This window comes from Denticeps clupeoides, chromosome 1 (genome assembly GCF_900700375.1).
Source record: "Denticeps clupeoides chromosome 1, fDenClu1.1, whole genome shotgun sequence".
NCBI lineage: Eukaryota > Metazoa > Chordata > Actinopteri > Clupeiformes > Denticipitidae > Denticeps > Denticeps clupeoides.
Genome location: NC_041707.1, coordinates 11,798,084 through 11,824,248, shown reverse-complemented (window position 1 = coordinate 11,824,248; position 26,165 = coordinate 11,798,084). Strand labels below are relative to the sequence as shown.

The window sequence follows — 26,165 nt, the reverse complement described above, 5'->3', positions numbered from 1 at the left end:
CTTTATAATAAGACAATACTATGGAACTGGTTAAGATATACATTAAGGGCAAGTGAACCGCTTATACTTTTTCTTTACAAAAGATTAATATTTGATGCAGCTTTCTTGTACACAGTTGCCTTAAACACCGCAGGGGAGAACTGAGTGCTCACTTTATCTTTTTTATCTTTCTGATACGTGGCCCATGGCACTGAGCAGGTGAACCGGTGGCTTATGGCTCGGATCAAGTGACCTGATTAAGTCAGATGTTTCCCTGTCGTGAAGTTCCTTATGTCTGGAAGTATGCTAGTGAGGCTGAACCTGACGAGACTCACCTCAAAGCAGTCAGTGCTGAGGACACGTGCGGCTGCTGTGATGAAGTCACCCACAAGCATGGTGAAGCCTGGCAGATCCAGGAAGAAGAAACGTGGGGAGCACCACTTGATCATTGTGTTCAACACATCCTGGGATGAAGCAAATGAAAGTAAAAGAGAGGGGGAGAGACAGGGGAGGGGCACAGGAAATCAGATTGTAAAACAAATAAGCCATAAAAGTGACATTCAAATTTAGAAAAACTGGATGGATGCATTTCAAACCACAATATTATTTTCCAGCAATATCCCTTTATCCCAGTAGCATTTTATAATACCAATGACTCTTCTTCTATTTTTCATAAAATCATATCCTTGAGATGGACTTTCTTTAATCACACTATGATTAATCTTTATCGCCCTCTATTTTCTAAAACGGACAAACATTGACATCAAACAAGTGGTATAAACTGGAAGTATAGTCATGACAATGATTATTTTAAAATCTGGATGTTAAATGAAACAGCAAAAACCTACACATGGCTGATAATTAACTACATATACACATTCTAAAGTGTAATGTGAGTATTTTTCAGGTGGAACAAAAGGTAAAGCTGTACTGTACCACAGTACTGTCAACACCCGGTAAAGCCATCAATATTTAATCAGGGAGATCAACAATTGGCTGAAAAGGAACGCATGTGTTTCCCACAGCCATACTCATATAACTCCATGTTGACTGAGTGTCTTGCAGACACACACACACACACACACACACACACACACACACACACACACACACACACCTGTAATTAAAGCCATGTCTCAGGTATTGTGAATGTCGACCCAGCCCTGTGGCAGATGGGTGCTCGGTCACTGGTGACATATGCTGCGATTTGGATGGGTCATCTGTAGAACACGACTCACATCTACCTGCACCTACTGCATCTTCATCACTCTGTCACTACCCTCCCACATCAGTGTGCCATGCATTTAAATAAATAAATAAAAACAGAATTTTGAATATTTTACAGAGACTTTATGACAATGAAACTAAACCATGTCATTAACTGTGATAATAAACTACAGAAAAGTTTGATATTAATCTTTGGTTGACCAGAGAGCTTTACATTCAAAGTATTTTAATACGGTCCACCTCTTTACACATCAGAGGAAGAGACCAAAAAACAAAACCAAAAAACCCCAAATATTACAGATACTGAAAGTGAACCACTGTGTGGGGCTTGCAGCATTTATTTTACTGTAAAAGCCAAATGTTTGTAAGTTTGCTATGTGCAAATGCATCTTGCTCAGAGATGTGAACATCTGCTCTGAAGATCTCAAGCCATTTGAAAAGAAAGAAAGGAAGAAAAAGAAGGTGCCTGTTATGGCCCTGTGTTTACCTCTCACGCACCTCGGCAAACACCTGCCATGGCGCTTTCTTCCCTACCTGCTACATTCATCTCCTTAATTTAATCCTTTGTAAACAGAGGAAGGGAGGGGGCAGAGATGAATAAAAACCAACAACGGCAATACAGAAAAAGCGGGGAAGGGGGTTTAAGAAGGAAAAAAAAAAAGTAAATAAAAATGTCGTACACCAACTGTGGCAGAAAATTGGTAGGAGCGGCAGTTTGAGGGACATTTTACCCTCATTTCTGTGATAATTGACCTCAGAGACACAGAAGAGTTGCTCGTAATTAGCCTCTGCAAAACAGTGGGGTGATTACCTGAAATGGTCGTTTTAGCGGAAGCAGTAATTCTGTGAAACATTCTCATTATGGTCTCTAAATGTGGAACAGCCTATCTGAATTTGCGCCTGTGGAAAAAAAGGGGTGGTTGGACGGGGTGTGGGTGTGGGGGTCGGGTTAGTGGACCAATCACTGGCAGTGGCTTCTGTCACCAAAAAAAAAAAAAAAAGATACATTTAGGCAACTTCTTGACTGTTTCCATGGATGGGACTAGGGCTGAGTGTTTCTCATAAAATTCTTCAAGTCTGGATATTTAATTAACACATTTAAATAGTAATGCCAAAACTCACACAAAATGTATAGAAATGGAATCACAAAGAACAGAAGAATCGATTAAAACATATGCTGATTATATGCTGATGAATGATCTAGTCCTCAGATGGCAAAAAAACGAATACAAGTATAACATTTACATGAAAATGAGATAAAAGAGAGTTCATATAAGTAGTCACCAATGAGCAACCCAATTGTAAGCTTAATTTACTGTATAGGTTTGCTAAAGTAGCAAATACTAGCTGTCATTACTAGCTGTTATTCTTATAAAAAAAACACAACTAAGCCAATTCAAGCTGCAGTTCTTGAAGCAGAATGAATTCCAAATTAGGGGATTTTATGCAGCATTTTATGGTTGAAAAATGAGTGCGTAAAAGTGAAAAACTGAAGGAAAAAAAGCTGATGGATCTAAATAAACAATGTGAAGGGTCCATTGAAGACTCACTGTGGCCATAGCTTTGCATACACAATCCCAGTTTACTTCTGTTTTATTCTACTCCAATCAGCTTAACACACCCCCTCTCTGTCACTCACTCAGCTCCATATTGTGTTTAATTCTAACAAAAGAGGACAGATCCCCACTCTGGCCCCCACTGTACACACACACACACACACACACACACACACACACGCTCCTGCCAACACATCCCTCTTAGCAAACGGCGTGGAACCGTCAATCCTTAATTAATCACACACGCACACACACAAACAAATCAGGAGCTCCAACATTATTTAATGACATGGAAAACATTCTAATGAGCTTGTCATCCTGCCAGAATGGAATATAGCTATACTCCAGGCAAGGGTATATTGGCATTCAGATTCGACAAACAAAGGAATTTAATCACTTTTTTAATTCAGCTGTCCACCACCCTGAGGGATCTTTTCAAGGGACATCTAAGCCACTGTCATAATGACAGGATATTTATTAATCATCTACTTAAATGAATGAAACAATGATCTAGCTTATTAAGTGGGCTTATTTGTAGGGTGGAAGTAGCCTAGTGGGTAAGAAATTCGCCTATGAACCAGAAGACCCCAAATTCACAGTTTCAAACCCCACTAATGAGTATGTCTGCTAAATAGAACCACTATACAGGACCAATTGCATTTACAAAATGTAACATTTCTCCAGGATGTGTAAGTGCGGACAACTTCAGCAACATAATGCTAAAAATAACCAGTTTCAACTAAAGGCAAAATTAGTAACTAGTAACTACTAAAATAAGCATCAGCATGGCAAATAATTAACAGGAGGGGAATATGGAACCAAATGGAACCATATAGACTAAACAAAATCACTCCGTCACTCTCATCTAATATTGTAAAATGTTGGTCTACAGTGCCACCTGGTGGTTAAATTACTAAAACAGCTCAACCAACTATTCTGTGAACTATTCTGTAGTTTATACAGAACTCATGAACATAAGTATAAATATTACATAAGCATAATCATTTTTTATCATTTCAAATATACATTCACATACATACACACACAAAGATCCTCATTGGCCTTGCATACCATGTCATCACTCGTAAAGCCCTTGTGCATGACGTGGTACAGATGTACTAGGAAATCACTGTTGGGCAGGACATCCTGGTGCTTGGTCATCATTTCACAGATCAATCTGTAGGCCTGCAGCTTTCCAGCTTTAAACTCCACTGGCAAAGTTGTAGCCTGAGAGCACAGGTAATAGTTCAGTATAAAAGATGACAGTCAGAAAGTTGCCATAGTAATCTTTGCTGTAAAGCAAAGGTCACTCTGATTCCAAGACCTTTAGTTTTCTATACATATGAGTTTGTTGCATCTTGCATAAAATATTTACCCCACTTTCATGGAGAACTTAGACAAACAATAAATTATGATTACTAAATACCAGACATATTTACTATAAATTTAAAATATAGTATTTGTAATTGTGGGTATTTTCCCACAGACTAACAAATAAAAAATAATAGCTCCAGTTAAGGGGTGTGCTCACTTTGAAGAGCCAGGACGCCAACATGCGCAGGGGTGGGATGAACACAGGTCGTGGCAGGGACGACTGATTGTCCACACTGATGCCCAGGTTATCTCGGATCTACACATGGAACACATTTACATTGTGCCTTATTCATAGAGCGAAAGGGAATTTTAATAGATGTAAACTCTCAGGTGGGATGTCAGGTGAACAATGTCATTTAGTGAAGAACATCTGTTGAGATTATGTCGCCTCCTTGTGGTCACTCAAATTATTGTAGACATTCTAGCATTGATCTGGCAGTGTAGGCTCATTATAAAACATACATGCCACAAAACACAGACAAAAATGAGACAACAACTAATACTTTTGTTATCAATCAATATTTTTGTGACAATTATACATAACCAGAAACTGTGACCATTACCTTTGCCAGCTTTTGCCAAAGCTCATACAAGTAGGTGAACACCTTGGCATGAATATAGGGGCAATGGATGGCATTGACATCCCCCAGAATTCCCAGAGTCCTTCTCCAAAGAACAAAGGCTGAGTCAGCATGCCATCCAGTCAGACTGCCACCAGCAATTATGCTGACATCATCAGCCAAACACTCACTGCTGTCTGTAAGCAAAAAAACAAAAACTTCAGTGAAAGTCTGGAACAACGTGCAAGAATAAAAGATCAAGTGACCGAGAAGAACGAAAGAGATGTCCCGGCAACTCTTCAACACCCAGAATATACCCTGCTGTCACATGCAGGACAGGCCTCTCAAGAGGTTGAGAGTCCCAGGCAGCAGTAGTCAGTGGGGAAGGGTCAATGAGGTCCAGGTGATAAGCTGGGTGATACATGTGCAGGAGAGCTCTGTCTGAATCACACTGGTCTCCAGAGCCAATTCAGAGGGCCATTGCATGGCCTAGAGGCCAGTCAAAGCCAAGCATGAAAGATGACAACAGAAATGGTAAAACAAACATACGTGCTGAGCAGAGAGATGACAGGGCAGGCCGTAAGTCTTATACAAATCAAATTAAGTGGAAAAGAGTGACAATAATATCGCTGTCTGAATGTTTGAGAGTAGCAGAGTCCTGATCTGCTTTGAAAATCTGTTGTGAGTGAGGCTGAACAAACCTTCAATTGGGATTCATGATTTCAGGGTAAGAAACTAAGGTTTCAATTATATAAATTTTAACCGTTGTTAACACAATGAATAACAATAGAGGTCACAAAGTCAATAACCGTACATTTTTCTGTACTGTTGTGCAATGACAAACCCTTATAACATAACCCTCCATAGTGCATTATACATTTAATTAATTGTTCAATTGGAAAAGTACATCATTTTGTTTCACACAATATTTTTATTTAAAGCACCATCAAAACATTACTGAAAAAAATACTACATAAGTCTATGCTGCCCATGGTTCTTTAAGGACACTCAGCACTCAGTGACTGTCACCATATGCTTTTCAACACATTACTGAACATCACTGCTCTGAAACACTGAACAAGAAACTGTATTCAGTACAAGTGAATCCAAATTCAGTCATTTCAGATCAGTGAAGACAAGCAGGAAATGTAAAGCTGCAGGAAATGCAGATCAGTAGATGTGGTCTTCTCCAGTTCAATGAAAATGAGCAGACAGAGAGGGGGAATGGAGGGAAGAGGAGGGCAGTGAAAGGTGACTGGAAATACCCAGGTCCTCTGGCATGTGTAGGACAGACGGGTGCATGGCGTCCTCCAGCAGCTGGGTGCCATCCTGGTACCCGGTGGGTACCAGCAAAGCCGGTGAGGTGGGAGGGTGTGGGGATGGGACAACAGAGTTTGGGGAAGGGGGGCACTCAGGACCTAAACACGGATGGAGGGGGGGGGGTCACATTGGGGAGATAGTCGGTTGACACAGCAGTCTATGTGGTCAGAGGGGTACAATCACAACATTTAAAAGGTAAAGATTCAACTGGGTCAATTGCTTACTTTTCATGGGCACAACTTTAGTATTTTTGAGTATTTGAAAAATGCAGCATAATAGCATATTGCTGTTTCTGTACTCTAAACTATTGTTCTTCGATACTATTTCCAAATATTCAGTTGACCCTGTTTCTTTTTTCCTATTCCTGTTTCTGTTTTTAGCTGGCTATGCTATGTGTGTATAAAAATAGGATTAATTATTAAAAACAACCAAAAGGGAAAACACTATACACAACAAAAAATGCTGTTGTTATTTGTCCTAATTGTCTTCTACCTGCCAATGCATCTGTATGACTCAACAGAAGGTTCTTCTGCTGGTCTGCATCAGAAGTCAGGTCATTGGGTATCAGGGGGTCTGGCTCCTCCTCAAAGGCCTGCCAGGCCAGCAAGCTGACATCTGCATCATTGAAGTAGCCATTGGATGTCTCACTGCTCACACTCTCACCTAGAAGAAGGTAAAAGGAACGCAAAAGTTGAAAGAGAAAAAGTGAAAGTGAAGTGACTGTCATTGTAATACACTGCATTGCACACGATGCCACAACAAAATGTGTTTTCTGCTTTAAACCAATCACCCTTGGTGAGCAGTGGAGACCAACAACAGTCTGATTACGGGGCCACTTCCTTAACCGCTATTCTTTCATTATAATGAGGGCAAATTTCCCCTTGGTCATTCATTTACATCTATTGATAAGTAAAGTCATCTACAGTTTCTGATAATCAATGGTGAAGTTGCTACATTTACAGCATTTATCAGATGCCCAGTAGTTACAGGGACAGCCCCCCAGGAGCAACTTAGGGTTAAGTGTTTTGCTCAGGGGACACAATGGTAGTAAGTGGGATTTGAACCTGGGTCTTAACTAAAAGAATTCAAAACCTTCTGGATGAATGCCAGACTGGGGTGTAAAGTCGCCTTTGCGTCACCCTCAGAGAACTGAGTGCATGTTGGTATGCACAGAGAGGGGGAATACAGCTCACTCACCAGTGCAAGCAGTACGGAAGTCTTACAAGGCACCAACACTCAATTCTACTGTCAGAGGCTAAAAAAAAAAAAAAAACCTATGTGGCAAGGAGAAATCACTGCCAAATACGCATTTACAGTGGATAACTCCTGCAAACCAGATAAGGGCCAGGCGCTAACAAAAACATAGTGAAGCTCCCTGACCTCACACTATCCAGGGTAGGCAGAATGAGACTCACTCAGTGCGGCCACAGGTGTGACAGAGTGGAGTGACCCAGGAGTGGAGTCTACATTCCCTGGGACATGGACCAGAGTTCAGCAGGAACGGTGCAAGGTTTCCACAAAAAGAAAGCAGTTGAAAGCAAGCGGTGCAGCCGGAGAGTGCATTACACCCTCCCACTACGATTCACATACTGAGCAGACATGGAGCGCAGCGACCCACCACTGAAAACCCCTCATAAACAGTAACCCCAGTGGCATTATGTGTAAGAAAGATGCAATCAGACCCAGCATCCGCACACATGAAACAAAACCATTTGGTGAAAGCGGGCAAAACTGCCGGAATGTTAACACCCACTGTGGCAACATCACTTGTATGCCCAGTCCCAGAGAACTCCACGCTGCATTTACACATTGGGTGAAAACTCAGGGGTATAGAGCCAGCCTGAATGGCAAAACCTGGAATTCGAATGTAGCACCTTTGAAATCAAATCTCAGGAATTTTCTGTGTGGGGGATATAAGCCAATCTGGAAATATGCATCCTTTAAATTGATCGATGTGAAATAATCATGATGGCGAACACAATGATTTTTTTTGTTAACATTCTCAATCTGTAATGCCGAGGATGTGTGTTCAGCATTCTCAGATCCAAAATCGGGTGAATGCCAACACCTTTTTTTGGAAACAAGAAGCCCTCAGAGCTTCGGTCCTCTGGAATTACATGAATTGAGTCCTTGTTTAAAAGAGAGCCCCTCTCTCAGCTCAAAGGCTGATGCCCCCCAAGCCATTGACTGAAAAGGTGGTAGTAGCCTAGTGGATAATGAACTCGCCTAAAAAGGAGAAGACCCAGGTTCAAATTCCAATTACTACCATTGTGTCCCTGAGCAAGACACTTAACCCTAAGTGTCTCCAGGAGGACTGTCCCTGTAACTACTGATTGGATAAGTCGCTCTGGATAAGGGAATCTGGAAGATACCCCTCTGATTGTTCTCAGAGTCTAGGTGACCCAGCGCAAGCTTCCAACAGGTGCACAGAAAGTGTCTCTGGAGGTGAAGGAGCGCCATCAAGTGGATGTGGCAGAGACAGTATTTGGGTAAAAGCTCTGTGCTCCGTAAATAACATAATGTGTAGATAGCATATTCTACCACAGAGTCAACATATTTAATAAATAATTAAAATGAATTAAATCATAAATTGGATAGACAAGGTTCATGGCCACTTCTTCGTGCCTTAATCCCCAAAATTCGTGCTTCTAGCAGTGAACACTATCTGGGGCTGGCCAAAATGAGAGATGGGTGTCAAAACTCTAGTAAAGGCATGCAAAAAAAATAAAAAAATAAAAGCCAGCAGTAAAATAGTGAGCTACTGCAAAAACCTTTTAATATATAATATAATAAAAAAAAACAATGGTACACAATTACATCAATAATTTGTATGAAACTGAGCAGTTTAACTTTTCATTTGACTTTTTTCCTGGGACATTGGTGGCCTAGTGGGTAAGGAAGCAGACTTATAATCAGAAGGTTGCTGGTTTGAATCCCAAACTGTGCCACTGAGGTGCCACTGAGCAAAGCACCGTCCCCACACAATGCTCACCAGGTGCTTTTCATGGCTGCCCACTGGACACATTTGGGCATGTGCTACGTGTGCTGTGCTTCACAATGACAAACAGTTCACTTTCTTCTCTCACGTCCTTGAGAATTCTTTTCTTTTCTGTCAGCATTTTACTTCTGCTTGAGATTTGTATAAATTTATCAATTTTTATTATTAAATAAAATAAAAATTTTAAAGAATTTGAACCACAGGTCTGACACTGCAACAATCTTACTTTTCTCCCACATTCTGGTCCTCATGCTGGTGTGATGGACCTCTCCAGGACACTCCAAGTCAGGTGGACTGCTGCTCCGTCGAATCAAAATCTAACATTAAGGCACCAAGCAGTAATAATAATGCATACGATTGTTATATTTTTAGACAAATGTAGAACCATTGACTGAGAATTTTTATTAGGCTTGACTGATGAATTAGAAGCTGGTTCCACTCACTGCTGGGGGTTCACTGTCTCTCCTGCCTGTGGAGTTGGTGTCTAAGGAATAGACTCTGCCATCTGCATTGCCAGTGTTTGGTGAATCCTCTCTTTTCTGGCCTATAATTCACAAATGCATATATAAGGTTTTAGTAGAAAACCCACAAACTGGGTAACTGGCGCATTTAGAGGTTGATCTTGCATTGGAGATATCGACTTTTCCACTTGGGGGCAGTAGTGCTATAAAATTCTTCCTCATGTTATCATCTTATTTAATTATTTTGCATTCATGTGAATAGCCAGAAATTACCCATGTATGGGAGAGAGGGAGACATTGCCTGTTCAGAAGAGTAAGTGCATACCAGGGAATGAGTCTGTGAGCTGTTGGGTGATGTCCGAGGTGCTGCTGCTGCGGGGCAGAGGGCTGTCCCCATCCTCCGGCTCCCCCTCACCCCCGCTCTCAGACACCTGACACTCCTCCACGTCTAAACACGGAGAAATACTGTCAGGGAGCACACATTCACACAACACCTCCACACACATACAAGCTTATAAAACACAGAGAGCAGTACACCTCACTATACAACACTGCACAAATAGATCACATATACACATAGCACAGTATACACAGTATTATTCACAAATGTAATTATTTCAGCACTAGTACAGAATTAATACAACTATGAGAATGATGACATAGTAAATGTTTGCAGTTGGCATTTCAGCACATATTAATCTTTATTAAAGATTATTGCAAATATTGCATTAGAAACATATAAGCAGGGCAGGCCAGCATCAAAAAGTAAGGAAACCATATAGTGCAAAAGCAAGCAGGGTTAAAAGTTTCTGAGTCATTCTAAGTCATTCTAACAGATGGGAAAGAAAAAAGAAGGAAGGTGTGGGGAATGAAAATAAGACTACGTAGGAGAAAAGGACATTACCTGAGAGCCTGTGAGAGAGAGAGTTGGAAGAGATACCAGGTAAGAAAGAGCTGACAGTGTGCAGAAGCATAGGAACGCTTTTAGTAGCAGGCAAAGCCTCGTAAAGATGTACACAGTTGCTGATAGACTGGCTTCGCTTAGCTATCGGATTTAGAGGAGAAGGGGAGAAAGAGAATAAGGGAGACAGAAAGACACAGGGAAGAAAAGTCAGCAGCTGGGTAAACATTACAGGGACATCACTTCATATTCAACTGTCAAACAAGCAAAACATTTCTGAAATATTGTTAATAATAACAATGAATCAAGTTCATTGTGTGACTGTTTATTTTTCAAACTGTTGTCAAGGTGAAGGCTTTACTGTATCTGTGACTCGCAGAAACAATAGGATTCCCTGTTTACAGCAACTAGCTAATCAACATTTATAGCCAATATTTTTCCGTTTTCACTCTTGGTAATGAAGGAATAATATTGCCATTGTGTCTCGCCAGCACAGCACTTCATGACAAAAACATGAAAGCGGAAGAGTCTATTTTTCAGATGATGCCATATACATTAATTAGTCGCTTTTATTTCAAGATAACGTTGTCCCCCGCTTACCTATTTATGCATATTAATGAGCATTAATTAGGCTCTAATGAAACTATCAAAAACGGCAACGCAATTGATGTGGCTGGGCTCTTCAGCCGTTTGAAGATCAATGTGGGAAAAATCCAATTAGGCGAGAGAAAAGGAGGAATGTGAGAGAGGCGTTTCATGCCACTCTCCTCTTTTCTTTCCCTCTCTCCATTGCTCGGCCGCACGCGCGCACACACAGAGACACGCGCGTGGGCTGTCTAAGAGTGTCCTTCTTCAACCTCCGCCGCATCTGCTCCAAACTCAAGAAGCTCTTCAACGTGAAGAGATGCAATCGTTCCTCTGCGCCGGGAGGAGAAATAGGAAAAAGACAGAGAGGGGAAAAAAAAAAAAAAAAAACCTGCCCTCTTTTTGCGTTTGTGTGTGCACGCATTTGCTGGAGCCACTCAGACATCACACTTTTCATCTGTGACTCCCTTTAATTCTGAGAGTGGCGAATGTACAAAGCACCAGACAAAACAGGACAGAAAGGACGCAATGGCTTTGCCAGTTATCGTCTCTTTCAGTTATCTTCACTCTCTCCAAAAATTTAAAAACTAGTTTGAAGGCATTTGAAGCACAAGAATTTTCCCATTTTCATCACTTTGGTAGACGACAGACCATGGGCTATTATTTGACATTGTCATATTTAAAAATCAATCCCTGTCTATTTAGTCTCTTTGAGGAAGTGCAAAGTGTTCAGACCTGAGGCTTTCTGCCTGACATTGTTGCGAGCCTTCTCTACACCGGGTGCTCCGGTGGTGGTGGCACTGCGGAACCTCATGGGTTCCTGAGGTGGAGGTGGCTCCCCATTGTTCCTCCAGCTCAGAGAGAAGGAACGTGACACAGCTGAACTTTTCTGGGAGTCATGCATCACTCCTGAACACAGACACAAAGAAACATTTTAAACAGCATCCTGGTTTGGAGCGATCACGTGACATTCGGACCTCCATGGACTGGTCATTTGCTGGGAGACTAACACACTACCTTGATGCTACTTCATAATACACAAGTGGAGTGCAATAACCTTCATATACAATAATAATTAATTTAACACATGATTCAGTGATGACCAGAGGAGGATTGGTTCCTCATGCCGAGTCTCGGTTGCACTCAAAATTCCTAATTTTTAAACGGAGTTTTCCCTGCCACTGTGACCTCTGGCCTTGAGCACTGTTCTATTTGTTATGCCAAATAAATAAAGATTGATTGATTGTCCCTTCTACATATTCTCTTATAATGTAAGCCAAGGAGACCCTAAGGATATGTTTGATGCAGGAACTGCGTAAGCAATATTGTGTGCTGTATGGCTATACCAGGGCTGGAAATAAATAGATGCCTAAAATTGTGCCCATTGTGGAATACACTGATCTGAGCAGAGCACGAAAAAACGTGCACAGGTAAATTAACGACTCAAACACAGCTCACCCCTCCCACGTTGTTTCTTCTCCTTCTGCTCAGACAGCTTGTCCAGTGGCAGGTTGGTAAGGTCCAGACCGTACACACAGCGCGCCAGAACCACAGTCAGGGAGTCCATAATGGAGGCCCACTCATTCACCAGCTCCTCCCAGTCACTCAGGGATGATAGTACCCTCAGCAGCTCATCCCATAACTCACGCGAGATAAACACACTCAGGTTTGCACGCACCCATGCCACGATGATGGTCTAACACAAACACAAACAGATGGCACAGGAGTTCAAAAAGGTTTTTCCATAAAAACTAACAAACAAAAAAAGAGGCATTAACGCTGTCCACTTCACTAAATGAAGGAGACTGAATCATATTTTATGCAATATTGGTTTTATAAACAGCAAGAGGCGGCAACTGACTCTAAAGAGGATTCCGGCCAGGCTCTGAGCGTAGGGATCTTTTTTTTGGTTCTCCTGTGGCCTCTTCATAACGGCCTCCGTGATCCGCAGCAGCACCTGCAGCATCTGCTCCCTAAAAAGATACTTCCTACTTCAACAACTGGAAGAGCTCAGAAAGTCTGCATGCAGTTCTATGTTGTTGCATACGCATGTGTGAGGTAAAAAGAACATTTTACACCAACAATTAATGTAAATCCAAAAAGAATCTACTAGCTGTACTTTCACAAAAATCACTGATAATGCTAAGCCTCTGTGTTTGGAAAATTTTGCTTGTCCAGTGGTTTCTACACATGCACACCAGAGAGAGTGTGCGTAAGAGGCAGAGGCAGGGAATGACTTACCAAGTCTGTCCGTTCATGCTCTTCTCCATAATCATGTGCCGGTAGATGCTCAGCACTGCTCTGCACACCTCAACCTGGTTGTCTAGCAGCTTGGGCACATCCTGGCATGGCTCCAGTAGAAACACATTTGCAGAGTTGGTCAGAAAGACCTGGGGACCACACACTCACATTTACAAGGCTTCCAAGGTGAGAAATTGTCCATTGTGTAAATTGGAAAGGACTGATTGCTGACTACTGGGCTGTGTGAGTGTGTACCTGCAGCACAGGCTGGATGCCAGCCTTCACATCATGGTTCTGTTCTTCAGTCAGACAACCTCTACTGATGGCACTGCTGAAGGAGTAAGTGCGCCCCCAGCTGGACGATCGCTTATGCCCATGGATCTCCATTGTCTGACATTATACAGGAAGGTCAGGCTATGCCTTCTTAATGTTCATTATAAATAAGATAGAATTAATGAGTAAGAGTGTGTGCATTTACGCTACCTGTGTGTTTGTGCTTTCAGCCTCTGAAGAGAGCTGGACCATGTCCTCTCTGTCCTCCTCTTGGCTGCTTTTGTCAGGCTCAGTCATGAACACAGGCTTTTCATGCAGGATCCATTTCCTATACACCTTTATCACCTTCCTTATTACTGATGCTTCACAGGAGGGCAACAGGAAAGCCTGTGAGAGGAGAAAGAGCCTCTGATTTCACATCCTGCACTATGGGAGTTTATTAGAACCAGCAATATGATCACAAAAAGTGCCTGAAAGTTTTGTCTGGTCACTAGATGGCAGCACATTACAAATAGAGACAGCCAACCCTTGACATGTAAGACACAATGTGGTATCAGTGGGTTCTATGTGCGATGATAAATAGATGATGGCATTGATTGAACCTTCTGTTTTTATGACTTTATTCATATGATACTGCTACATATTTGTATGTAAAAGTCCCAACCTGGTGGAAGACCTCAATGACAAAGTTGACGTTGTCTCGTGTAGACAGGAGGATGCAATGCACTTTGTCGTAAACAGCACGGTGTTCCTCCTCAATGCTGCACAGACTGGAGTTGCTGGCCCTTCGGTCAGACAGTGTACTGCTGTTGGAGTGGCTCTTCTCCGGTTCAGCCAGCCCATTGCTCTCCGGCTCAGCGTTCTTCTCCTGGCTGCTACTGCCTGCAGTCACAGTCTGAGTCCAGCATAAAAGAAGTCCAGTGCTGAGTTTAGATGGTTTAGAAACTTAAGGGTTTCTATCATTTTATTTACCTTTCACATCCTAACTTATAGACTTGAGTGCAGATTTTGAGTAATTAAGCTGAATATCTGGCAGAGGAACACACCCAATGTAGCAATGACTCTGACACTGATAAGGTAAAGTGACCAAATAAATTCAGTTAACTAATCAAATAAAGGAGCAAAAGGAGCACAAATCTAGGATTATAGGTAAAAACATTGACAGCAAAAAAAATTCAATATGTAAAAAAAAGTACCATTCCTATTTAAATGTCTAGAATTTTCATGACTGCGAGTCTGTAGACAAGGGTAAAACAAAACTAGTCTCACTTGGATAATCTTGGGGAGGACTTCCCCTCCATTCTTAGTGCTGGAGTTGGCTGTGCTGATGTACTTCTTCTCCAGGAAGAAGTTGACCAGCCAGGTGATGAAGGCCACACGAGGGGCTAGGTACTGATCACGTGTGCAGAAGGTGCTCTCATTGTTACGAGTCACAGGAACATAAAGGGGCTTTGGTCTGTGATGAGGCAGATCTGATGATGAAACAATAAACAGAGCAGAAACAGTTGTTCAGTTTAGTCTGCAAATAAAATTAATATATTTCTGTCAAGAAATTGGATGCTCACAAACTATCAAAGAAATGTCCAAAATTAGCTAGGACACCATAAAAAGGCCTTTTCAGCCATCTGTTAATTCATTCCAAAAAGCAGAAGGGTCTGCAATTTAATTTCCAACAGAATGTTTCTGTAATATACACCAAACAAGGCACAGTAAATCTGTGTAGAAATTAGCTTGTCACTCTAATCAATCTTCTCAAGATATTTAACTAGACCTGCTTGTAGTTATAAGCGGAACATTTTTATGCAGATATGAGCACATTTTGCATGCAGGAAATTCATACTTTTTTTTTTTTTAGTCACACTGGTTATTATTAAAAGTCCTTTCATGCATGTTTAAAATGTTCACAGCATACAAACCTTTATGTTAAAGAGACTAGTAATGACGTACTGAAACAGCATTTATCTTTAAGAAAAGAACAACCTACCTAATAAAGGCTTATAAAGATTCGTGAGCTTGGTGAAGGAAGGGAAGAGGTGAGGCAGGTAGTACTTCTTGAAGAGGGTGAACAGAAACCTGAAGCCCGTGTCCTGGTTGTCCTTGTTTTTCCATTCTAAACTAGATGCCTAAAGATAAACAATAAGCAAATGATCTATCTCCTGTTAAATTAGATGTTCAAAATATAATATCAAGCTCACTGTGTTCAGTGAACCTTCCCATTAACCCAGCAACTACCACTGAAGCACACACTTAACCTAATATTGATGCGGCTTGACAAAACATGTAAATAGTGAATGTTTTTACAAATGAACATACTGGCAGGCATAAAACAGATTTTTTTTTTTTTTAATTCACACACGTCACACTAAGAGAGCGACTAAACATTAAAATCCCATTAGTTCACATGATGCTTCATGCTAGTTTAGTGAGAATGAATGTCTAACTAAGGCACTAGGTTCCCACCTGAACCACCATAAACTTGAGGACTGTCTGGAGGACACAGCATGTGTGGTCATCAGGTATCTTCTCTCCAGGGACAGCTGGCACCAGTGGTGTGATCTCTTCAGGCACAACCTTAGCTACAGGATATAACAGAAGACATTCAATATTCGCACCAAAATTTAACCTGCAATTAAAATGCTCTTCATAGCAGAATATTGCAAATTAAATACAACTAATATTGCAAAACAAGTAAATGCATAGACCCTAAAATAAAAAATATAAAACAAGTATGAATCTTCTTAAATATTTTTATTTCAAAATTTTGTTAATATTTACCTCATCAATTAAAAATGCTGATTCTATATAAAAATGGACCGTTCCCTCAGGGGATGGGTTAAATGCAGAAATCACTGGGTGCACTGGGTGCTGTGCTCTGGTGTGTCACATGTGACAACTAATCAATTTCACCTTACTTTTTCACCACTAGATAACACTGAAAATTACTGAATGTCAAGACACAGTGCTCTGTGGTTCAGAGCTGCCAAACAGAAACACTGAAGGCAGAGAAACAGTATAGTCATTTCTCTTCCCACTCAGCAAAACTGCAGTGGTTAACATTAAAAGTAATCAGTGCTACTTCTATGTTAACAGGAATGTGACATTTGAATAGTAGAGTTAGTGCTAGGACAAGATTCCTTTCAGGACTGGCATGAAATAAACATTTAACTGGTAAGATGCATAATCAAAAAGTTGCTCTCACCATCAGGTGGGTTGGAGTAAGGGTTGTAGATGATTGTGTCAAGAGTGCAGGGTCCTTTGGAGGAGGGCACAGCAGGAAAGCCTGGCACCAGGCAGGCAAATATGAGTAGCTGCTCCTCAGCACAGTTATTCTGTAAGGCCTGCAGCCACAGCAGGAAAAGACGGATGCCCTCACAACGGATCTGAATGCACAAAACACATAGAAACATATTAGATTTAGCATTTCAGTTCAGAATTGGTTTGATTTGCATATGCAGACAGCTGAACTGTAATAAAAAAGCATGTTCTTCAGGTTTTAAGAAATTATTTGATATTACATGTTTTGCTTTATGGTTGAATAATGTCAGAGCTATAGTAAATGACAGCATCAAGTTAACCATTGCTGGTAGTGTACATGATAATGATTCATCTTTAGCTAGGCATGAAAAAGTCCCTCTGATTAGACCCAATGTACAGCATAACATTAAAACTTTACCACAGTATTATGTATAGATTTTATGATGTGTGTGGTTAATTCACTATTTAAAGGTCCCCTAACATGAAAAACAATCTCACAAAGTGAAATCAACATTAATATGAGTTCCCCTAGCCTGTATATGGTCTTGCAAGGGCTAGAAATTGTGATATTTATAAAGAGTGCTTCGCCGTTCAAAGAGGCAACTCAGACAGTCCGATCTGGAATTTGTCCCCTTATGTTGTCATAAGGGGAAAAGTTACCTCATGTTTCCAATGCTTTGTACGGCCAGATAATTTCCCACCCCTCCCCTAACTCCAACGACCGCCATGGCTTCCAAATGTGCAAAGCATTGCAGTTGCTCGATAATTAGATGAGCGCAAATGTATTTTTTTTGTTCAATCATGCAAGACTCTAGAAAGGAAAAAAAGGGTTAATATTATTTTTTCTGGAAAAACGCTGACAAAACGTCCTGTTTGCAGCAAACATTGTGGTCAGTGAATGTTGTTGATTACTTCTATAGGTTGCTCTCGTCCTCATTAGCATTTAAAGCTACAGACACCGAAACGTCATGTCTTAGAGAAATCTGTGAAGGGCTAAAAGTGGCTGTAATTCTGCACCAAGGCTGAATTTCAGAAAAAGATTTCAGATACAGTATTAGGGGACCACTAACGCCTATATAAAAAAAAAAATCATAATAGGGGACCTTTAAATGTATATGGTTCTCATAGCTAGTGCCTATTACAGTTTTTCTATGTTTACCTTGAATGAATTTCCAGTGTGCAAAAGTTTTTTCAGAATGGAACCTAGAAGGAAAGAAACATAGTTAACATACTACGGGTACAATTCTAGCCACAAATCTTGTAATTTTACCCACCCGGCATACACTAGTCTTTTTCAGTGTGTGCTTGTTTAAATAATGGAACATAGAAATCAATTGCCTGGTGTATGTACTCTACCTCCCTGATGACTACAGACGTACTTAAAATGTGTAAATGTTCATTGATTAAAAATCATTTTTATGACCGAAAGGGTGTAAAAGGATCCATTATACTGGTTCAAGCAAATCCAAAAGATTGTGAGATGAACCAGCAGGCAGTGGGCTGCCTTTTCTGTCAAAATGAGTGTTAAAGTCCAGCATCACTTAACATCTGCACTTGCATAAGGGGCCAGGAGTGGAGGCCTCAAGCACTGCTTGGCCCTCTTAAGAGTGCTACAGGACTGCTATTGACTTGTGTTGCTCCATGCCACTCCACTAAAGCCTGCTTTTGTCCTTAAGCCATGCACCAGAAGGTTACATGTAGAGCAACAGCTATCCCTTTCCCCCTAAGAAAATGTGATGCCAGAATATCCTTAAATTCAGTGCATCATCTGCATTTCCACACAAAAATGACCTGCACCCTTCTCACACATTCATGACTGACGTGGGAGAATCGTCTAGGGATGAAGAGTGAAAGTCAGGCTTTAGCCAGCTGCTGAACGGAGACGGGCCTGTGTGCAGAAATGCTCTGTAGGGGGATCAGCAGAGATTGGATAACAGTATGATTGAGGGCGACTGATGCCGTCTGCCTCCATCCTAAGCATTTCAGGAGAAGACGTGTCTGACAAACAGAGGTTTCTAATTGGGGTTATCGCTCTCCTCAACGGGTCCTTCTGTTGGGGAGGATGAAACCAAGCAATGCATAATTCAATTATCAATTAGCATTTCAAATGAAGCCCTCGTTTGCATTTTTCATTTAATCCCACCACCTTCCACAGCTAATTATTTTCCATACACGCAACCATTTAAGACAGGTTAGGTAGATAATCTTTTGCGTCCATGACATGTTGTCATGGTTTCAGCGAGGAAAAGGGACCAAAAAGCGACAGACTCTGAGAACCTTGGTTGCTGGAGAGCTCTTGTTTATAATTGGATATTGCAGGTGATTCTAGACTAGACATTTGCCATAATGTTTAAAGATAAATAGTTTTATGTAAATTTTTACTAATTAAAAAAATAAATAAAAAATAATGAATAATAATAAAAAAATATATATATCATATGATATTATCAAAGAGGACGCTGAATTGGATATGAAACAGCAGGTCCAAGGCTCATATCTGTGCAGTCGGTTTCTAGTTTTTGAAGCATAGTAAATTGCTTAATTAGGTATCTAGATAACATTCAAAAAACAAAATACAATGCCAAAAGTGAAAGTAACTGGCTCAAGAATGTCAAACAGAGGAACTGATTACCCTGAATGGGTACCGTCAGTACAGATTATTTAAAGATCAATGATTTGATGTGGGATCTTGATTAAACCCATTGCATCCAGGATTCTCATTCACCAGTGTGACCATAGATTCCTGAGCATCCCTGCAGAGTTTCCATTCGCATTCAAGAACACAAAATTAATAATCTACATAGAATGTATATACATTTATTACTGTATTCTATTGATCAAATACATGTCTGATGTGTTATATGAATGTACTGTTATGTATTTCAGGAAGTCTCATTCTATTACAATAATCCTTACCTATACTGTGGAACTGCCATCGGCTGTAGATTTTTTCCGGTAGAAGTTGAAGAATTTTCTTGAAAAAAGTTTGAAAAAAAAATATTGTTCAGCACAGCTCAATTTTAATAAAGTTTTAATATGACAGAGGGAAAAAGATAATTATCCCACAAGAGGTAATTGACAATCAAGCTAGAAGTTCAAGGGACCTGCAGAGCAGCCATGAAACTGAAAGTGTGTGGTGAAAAGCCACTTTATGAGTTCAGTAACATTATCCTTAAAGGCCACCCAGCTGGGGATGAGTCTGAGGACATGAAATATTGCTCGCCATGTTATCACCCTAACATTGTGGGATTTATAACTCTATTAGAATGTGGTGACCTCCTGACACTGCCTCATTATGCTAAATCAACCAGTGCCGCAATAGACTAATGGAAATGGAGACCGGGGAACAGGAGGTATGGGCCAGGCCATCACCATCATTGCTGTTTTTTTTTTTATGAGTGAAACCAATCACACCATGAATGACTCATCACTGGGAGCACCAGATCACCTCGGGACCAGAGAATGCCCCCCAAAAAAGTTATCATCATCACACTTAATTGCAAGAGTCTAGGCCACAAGGCACAGAGACAAAGAAATGAGAGGTTGAACCAGCCAAATGAAGGCGAGCAGGACTCATTATGCGCACTGTGTCCTGAAAGTGACTGAGTGTGAAGTGGGTATACACCATTTCCAGCTGCCTCTCTCAAACACTCCTGGGTGTCTCCCTCTCGCCCCAGGGAAATCTCTCAAGGCTATACGGGCATCCAGCAACATGCCTGAAGGACCCAGCTTGCTTGGGCGTTCTTCAGGAGCTCAGAGTTCTGATGCAACGCGTGACGGCACATGTTCACCAGTTCTCGGGCAGGCACACACTTATTGATCCAGTGTGTGTATGTATGTGGAAGGGGTTGGATTAATCGATAGGAGGGCTTCAGGGTGGTGACAGCAGGAGGTCCTCCTAAGCCCCACAAACAGACTTGAGGGGTAGTTTTTTTTTTTCCTACACTACTTACCACACAGGAAGCAAAAGGGAGGCGGATAGAGGGGAGCGACCCCCTGCCGAGCCAGAATTTGCAGTCGCCACGGCAGTATTCAGCTGGAGTCTCGGCGCATCCGCAAGCCTCGGTGGCTGGAGTTTCCTCTAATCTGCAGCTGGCCGCCAGGCATAAAGATGGCGCATTACAGCAGGCCCACCTCGCCTACAACCTCCATTTACATGATCCGCGCTTAGGTTTCCAGCCGAACAGCAATCACGCCCGAGAACACGCTTCCACAGAAGGTGTCCCCTGTCGGGGATTTTCACTTTCTACAAAGTAGCAGGGAGTAACTTTGCTACAGGGCTTGTTTTTTCCCGTTTTACACCCCCCTTTTCCATTTAGTGATAATTGAGCACCAGCAAAGGAGCGAACAGTAGCTGATTAGACCTATAGGCTACAAATATGTGGAGAAGCATGTTTTGATGTTCTGTATTTAAATGTGTATTTCCATCATGTCTACATCCATTGTGTTGCTTTTTGCATCATTTACTGCAATCCAATGTTACTTTACCTGCTGTTTAATTTGTCTCTCTGTCCTTGTTGTTTTCTAAGACCATTTTTTATGCTTTTTGCTGCTAATTGTGCAATTGGAGAAAAACTATAAAAAATGGGTAAAAAGTATGTCCTAATTACATGGAGAAGATATTAATTCAGCTGTATCATCCGTCACCTATAACAAGAAAACCTCAGAGTCCAAGCACCAGTTTGTCCAGAGGGTGGCAGCAATACATCACTAATGACGCTTTTTAGAGAGCTACTCTAAACCAGATCAGCTTGAACCCTGAATTGGTTTGTTGTGTGCTACAAATGGTGCCATGTCCTTGTATCATATACTTATTAGACTTTTACTTATTTTATCCATACAAACTGCCCATCATGAAGTAAAAAAAAAAAAATACAGAAGTACCACATCGCCTGGTGTTTCAAAGATCTTCAGGGTGGTCCTTATTTGTTTAACAAATATGAAAAGAAGGGGCTGGACTCAGAAAAGCTATAGCTACACTGTAAAGCTGCTGTATGCTTTAGAAAACAACACTGCGGCATATCAGACACTTGAATGTGAATCAGTGGGTTATTTCAAGTCAAATCCTAAAAGATGGCAATGATAGATTGAAAGACTAAAGTGCCACTGAATAAATATAAATAAAACAGAATTGAAGGTATATGAAAAGATTATGAAAAATTGCACCATTGCACTCATAACTAATGCACAACTAAACAATGGGGGGGTTCTGAATGACCCGACAGAGTGGAAGACCTATTGCAGATATGCCCTGAAATGACACCACGATGGCAGATTTATGACCTACATGGGCCATTTCCATAACATGTTTTTAATGAGCAGTCAGTGTAAAAAAGAACCAAAGCTAGCATCAATCACAATCAGTGGTGCCTGTCAGCTTCTGACGATCACACATTGAGCGTTGTAAATGAATCAGTGGCAGAATATTCTGGCATAAACAGCCTCTTTATCCTCGTGTAGCCATCTCTCAACTTAATATTATGATGCTCATTTGACAGCTGCATGGTGTAAATCCAGTTTTACTAAATGTAATGGTGAGTCACTCAAAATACTGCCAAAAACACTCATGTCAGTGAGGTTGCAAGAGAGGATTTTAAGCCTTTTTATTATTTATTTTTGTTACCTTTGTACTGACTCATGTGTTACTGAATGGTTATTGAGATTAATCCTCTTTATTGTATGATGACATTTCTATCCTGATGGTGTTTTTCCAGGATTGTGACGTCACCATCTACCAGAGCTGAGAATTACAGAATTATCAGACTGAAAATAATGTATATTAAACAATTAAGATTTGGCCAATATATGAATCAACTGTTGATTTATGATTGTGACAGACATCATTTTCAATATGGTGAGAATGGTGAAATAGCCTGAGCATACTTAACCATCAAGACCTTTTCCTATTTTTGAAAGAACGCCAGCCCCCTTTGGACTGATAAATTGAAGCTAAGTATTTGAGTTTGCATAGGGTGGTCCAAAACCTTTGAATTTTATTGACGTCAGCAGATGACAAGTTGAGGGGACAGGGCAGGTTTTAGTACAGGGCAGGTTTTAAGGAGTCTGGGAACAACCTAGCCTTAAAGTCTTAATCCTCATTAATCATCCAGCTACCATAAAATCCCAATGCCTCCCAAAATTCTTGTGGAAGTTCTAAGAGTCAGAGATCCGTAGAAGGACATAGAGACTGAGAAGCAGATTTTAACCAACTGCAGCCATTGCCCTCAACAGCAGACATATGACATTTACAGAAAGGCATTAAACCACATACTTTACTCTGCCACCAAAGTTATATATTAACGCGCTTCATGTGCAACAGCCAGCCACTGGGCTTTGTGTTATCAATTTACAATGGCAATGATTGTGCTGTTCTCATAAGAGGCAGACTGTAGATAGCCTATCCAACTTCTAAAGCAAATAAAGCAGTGATGTTTGTATTTTTCGAAAGGTTTTGAGTCCATTATAACCCTTTCATTACAAATGAATGAGCATACAGTGTAAAAAATTAAATATGTAAAGCTTGAAAAAGCAAGTTCTTGAAAAAAAATATCCTTTAAAATAAGCATTACAAGATGGACCCAGAGAGAGCAATGCCAGGCTCACACACATGCAAGCAGGAAGGAGGATATGCCATGCAAATGCGCATGGAGATACACATTTGATCTGGATAATCATTGAGTAAAACGAAACAAAACAATCGTTTGTGTCCAGTTTTTGTTTATGCTGTTTGTTAAACAAATGTTCCTGTCTGGGTATAAATGTCAGGTGAAAAAAATATATTGTACTAGGGATTTGAGACACAGCCTAAAATGCATCAGCACTCGGGAAGCTGTGACTTATGCCACAGACTAGCCGAAAAGAAAAAAAGCAAGCCGCCGTGATGTGGGAGATTCCTGCTGCACATTTACCTGCTGGTTATGGTCTATTGGGACGTGACTGTGTCAACTTGGTCATCCTACACATACAGACGCAAATACGTGTGAGATAAAATGGTCTGGTGATGGACTCTCATAGCGGACAGCTGCACTAGAACTTCCCTTTTCATTGGCTTGGAAGGATTTTGCTGTTTCAGAATTTCAGATCGTATTCTTGTATCCAGGGTATGTCCAGACACCTGGCTGTCTGTGTAGACATGTGACTGACAAACACCACATGACATGAGCGAGTGGGGAAACTTTAATTTAAATTTAGCAGAAACACAGTTTCTACCACAACAAAACACTGGAGGATTTGCATTATATTCATGACTTTTGTCCCGATTTTATGAAACTTATGCTTTTATAATTCCTTCCAACAAGCCTCAACAATACACGAAAGTTGTGCAGAGATGTCAAAATTAAATCAAAATCTCGAGCATCAGCTGATGTGATTGGCTACCTTTCGAAAAAAAGTGCTGTCAGGAAAGTTTCAAAAATCCACAAATAAATGTAAGGGTATTCATATATACGGTGGTTTGTAAATGCAGGTTTATCAGTATGTTACTGCGCTTACATTTATGAAACACATAAAAAAAAAATTGAGTCAAGAAATGGATTTGTGAATGGTGTTACGCTTATTTGTAAGTCATAAATTGTATGTGCTGAATCAAGAAAATCATTAGTGAATGGTGTGAGATTTATTCGTGAATTTTTAAACTAAACTAAACATAAATGTGCGCATCGGTCTGCCTGGCCACTTCCCCAGTGACATGAGAGGCCCTTTGTGCCCGGCACCTGTGCCTCAGACCAGCAGGCACTAAAGAGGTAATGGAGAAGACAAGACCAGTAGAAAGCGCCCATTATATGCCCATCTGGGTGTGAGGGCCAAGCAGTTTTAGTAAACAGGCAAAGAGTGCCTTTACAGGGCTGATATTCAGAGGAAGCTTGTGCAGCACAGCATGATATATGGATCAAATGATTCTTGTGACACAAAATACTGGCACAGCCATGAACTTTACTGTCAGTCAATATCAAACACTGGCTAAAAGACAGTCGAGGAATTAAAAAAAATTCTGCAATTATTTTTACTGGTGTCATATAAAAGAGCAAAAATGAGCATTCAAAAATAAAAAAGGCTAACAGAACTCCCAAAAATCTAAAAAGAGAAATATTGTATGCCAAAGTGCATATAAGCATGATAAATCATGCCAAAATGATAAACTAAACTAACGGTCCAAAAGATAATTTTTCATAATTTCAAGAAAGACCACTTTAATGGTTATTAACCTTCATAAAAACCAACAATCAATGATATCCCAAAACATAAATGAAATTTTAAATAAAATCACAAGGCACTACATATTGTGTTTTAGGCGCTGAGTGATTTGTACCAAATTATGAAGCAGGAAATCTTCAACCGTTTCTCCTTTGATAACTGGCTTCTTCAAAATAACATACATGCTGTATACTAATGACTCCAGCCTCCACTAAATTGTAACTGATGTACAGATTCTATGTAAAATGCATATACTTTCTTTGTATAACACAATGGTACATAGCTGTACGTGAATCTGTTTAAGACAAATATGAGCAGACACATAAATCTCACACTTTAGCATCCGCAGAGGGTGTCTGGAGTGTCTAGATTTTAGCAGACACAAAGAGAGCAGAGGTGGGACGAAACAAAAGACACACACCCCCCCTTGCTCGCCCAAGGGATGATATCACCCCCACACACCACCATTCTGATGACCCAGAAAAAAAAAAAGAGGGTCACATACATCACTCTGATGTGTTTAAGGTAATCCCACAAGCCACAATCAAAACAGTAACAATGTAATCCAGACAAAGGATGAGCTCGTACATGCATTTCATCTGCGGGCAAGTGAACGGAGGTGCAACGTGAGCCGTGTGACTCAAATGTCTGGCCTCAGACAAGTCTTGGGACTCGCTGGAAAGATGAGGGGGGGCAGGGTGAGAGATTGTGATGGTGGGGGTCTTTGACTGTCAAGCTGCATTACAGAGCATCACACAGCATGGATCCACTAATGGCTTCTCTCCTGCAGTCTCTCCTGGGCCTTGCCTAATGGTTGGGCTGTGTTAGCGCACAGCCATTTGAATGATGGACCGATGGTGTAAAAATCTTTATATAGCGGCTATGGGCAGGTTGTTAAAAATATTATAAACCATAATTTAATTTGATTCAAAAAGCAAAAGGCCATTATGGCTTAAAGTGAAACTAGGACTGAACCCACAAATATCACACTTGACTAGACAAGCAGCAGCAATGACTCCTCTACAACTGACAGACAGACCTCTAATGACAAAACAACACAGCCCAGCAAATAACACAAATTGTCTGAATTAATTACTTTCACGTAGAATATTTTAAATGTTGGGATGGGTCATCTGCCATGTCCAAATTAACCAAACACTTACATCTATTATTCACTAGCTTTCCATAACCACTTAGTCCCATTATACAGGGTCACAGCTAACTAAGCCCACCCTGGAACAC

At 40.8% G+C, this 26,165-nt stretch overlaps 1 protein-coding gene across 8 annotated transcripts in view; it reads right to left on the bottom strand.

Annotated features, from left to right (window-relative positions):
* ralgapa2 (Ral GTPase activating protein catalytic subunit alpha 2) overlaps positions 1–26,165 on the bottom strand; it is a 90,824-nt gene that overhangs the window by 44,393 nt on the left and 20,266 nt on the right. For 5 of the 8 annotated variants that reach the window (XM_028969605.1, XM_028969632.1, XM_028969623.1 and 2 more), the window contains exons 4-26: positions 19,647–19,704; positions 17,890–17,933; positions 16,675–16,855; positions 15,936–16,051; positions 15,460–15,598; positions 14,745–14,947; positions 14,140–14,370; positions 13,686–13,862; positions 13,458–13,592; positions 13,203–13,351; positions 12,823–12,934; positions 12,420–12,657; positions 11,697–11,870; positions 10,380–10,520; positions 9,801–9,923; positions 9,458–9,558; positions 9,241–9,331; positions 6,509–6,679; positions 5,962–6,114; positions 4,700–4,893; positions 4,294–4,392; positions 3,834–3,989; positions 315–443 (exon numbers count right to left, since the gene is read on the bottom strand). In XM_028969605.1, coding sequence (XP_028825438.1) covers positions 315–443; positions 3,834–3,989; positions 4,294–4,392; positions 4,700–4,893; positions 5,962–6,114; positions 6,509–6,679; positions 9,241–9,331; positions 9,458–9,558; positions 9,801–9,923; positions 10,380–10,520; positions 11,697–11,870; positions 12,420–12,657; positions 12,823–12,934; positions 13,203–13,351; positions 13,458–13,592; positions 13,686–13,862; positions 14,140–14,370; positions 14,745–14,947; positions 15,460–15,598; positions 15,936–16,051; positions 16,675–16,855; positions 17,890–17,933; positions 19,647–19,704 — 3,315 coding nt within the window. The remainder of the gene's footprint in view (positions 1–314; positions 444–3,833; positions 3,990–4,293; positions 4,393–4,699; positions 4,894–5,961; positions 6,115–6,508; positions 6,680–9,240; positions 9,332–9,457; positions 9,559–9,800; positions 9,924–10,379; positions 10,521–11,696; positions 11,871–12,419; positions 12,658–12,822; positions 12,935–13,202; positions 13,352–13,457; positions 13,593–13,685; positions 13,863–14,139; positions 14,371–14,744; positions 14,948–15,459; positions 15,599–15,935; positions 16,052–16,674; positions 16,856–17,889; positions 17,934–19,646; positions 19,705–26,165) is intronic. The other 3 variants (XM_028969654.1, XM_028969640.1, XM_028969662.1) reach the window with 3 other exon arrangements.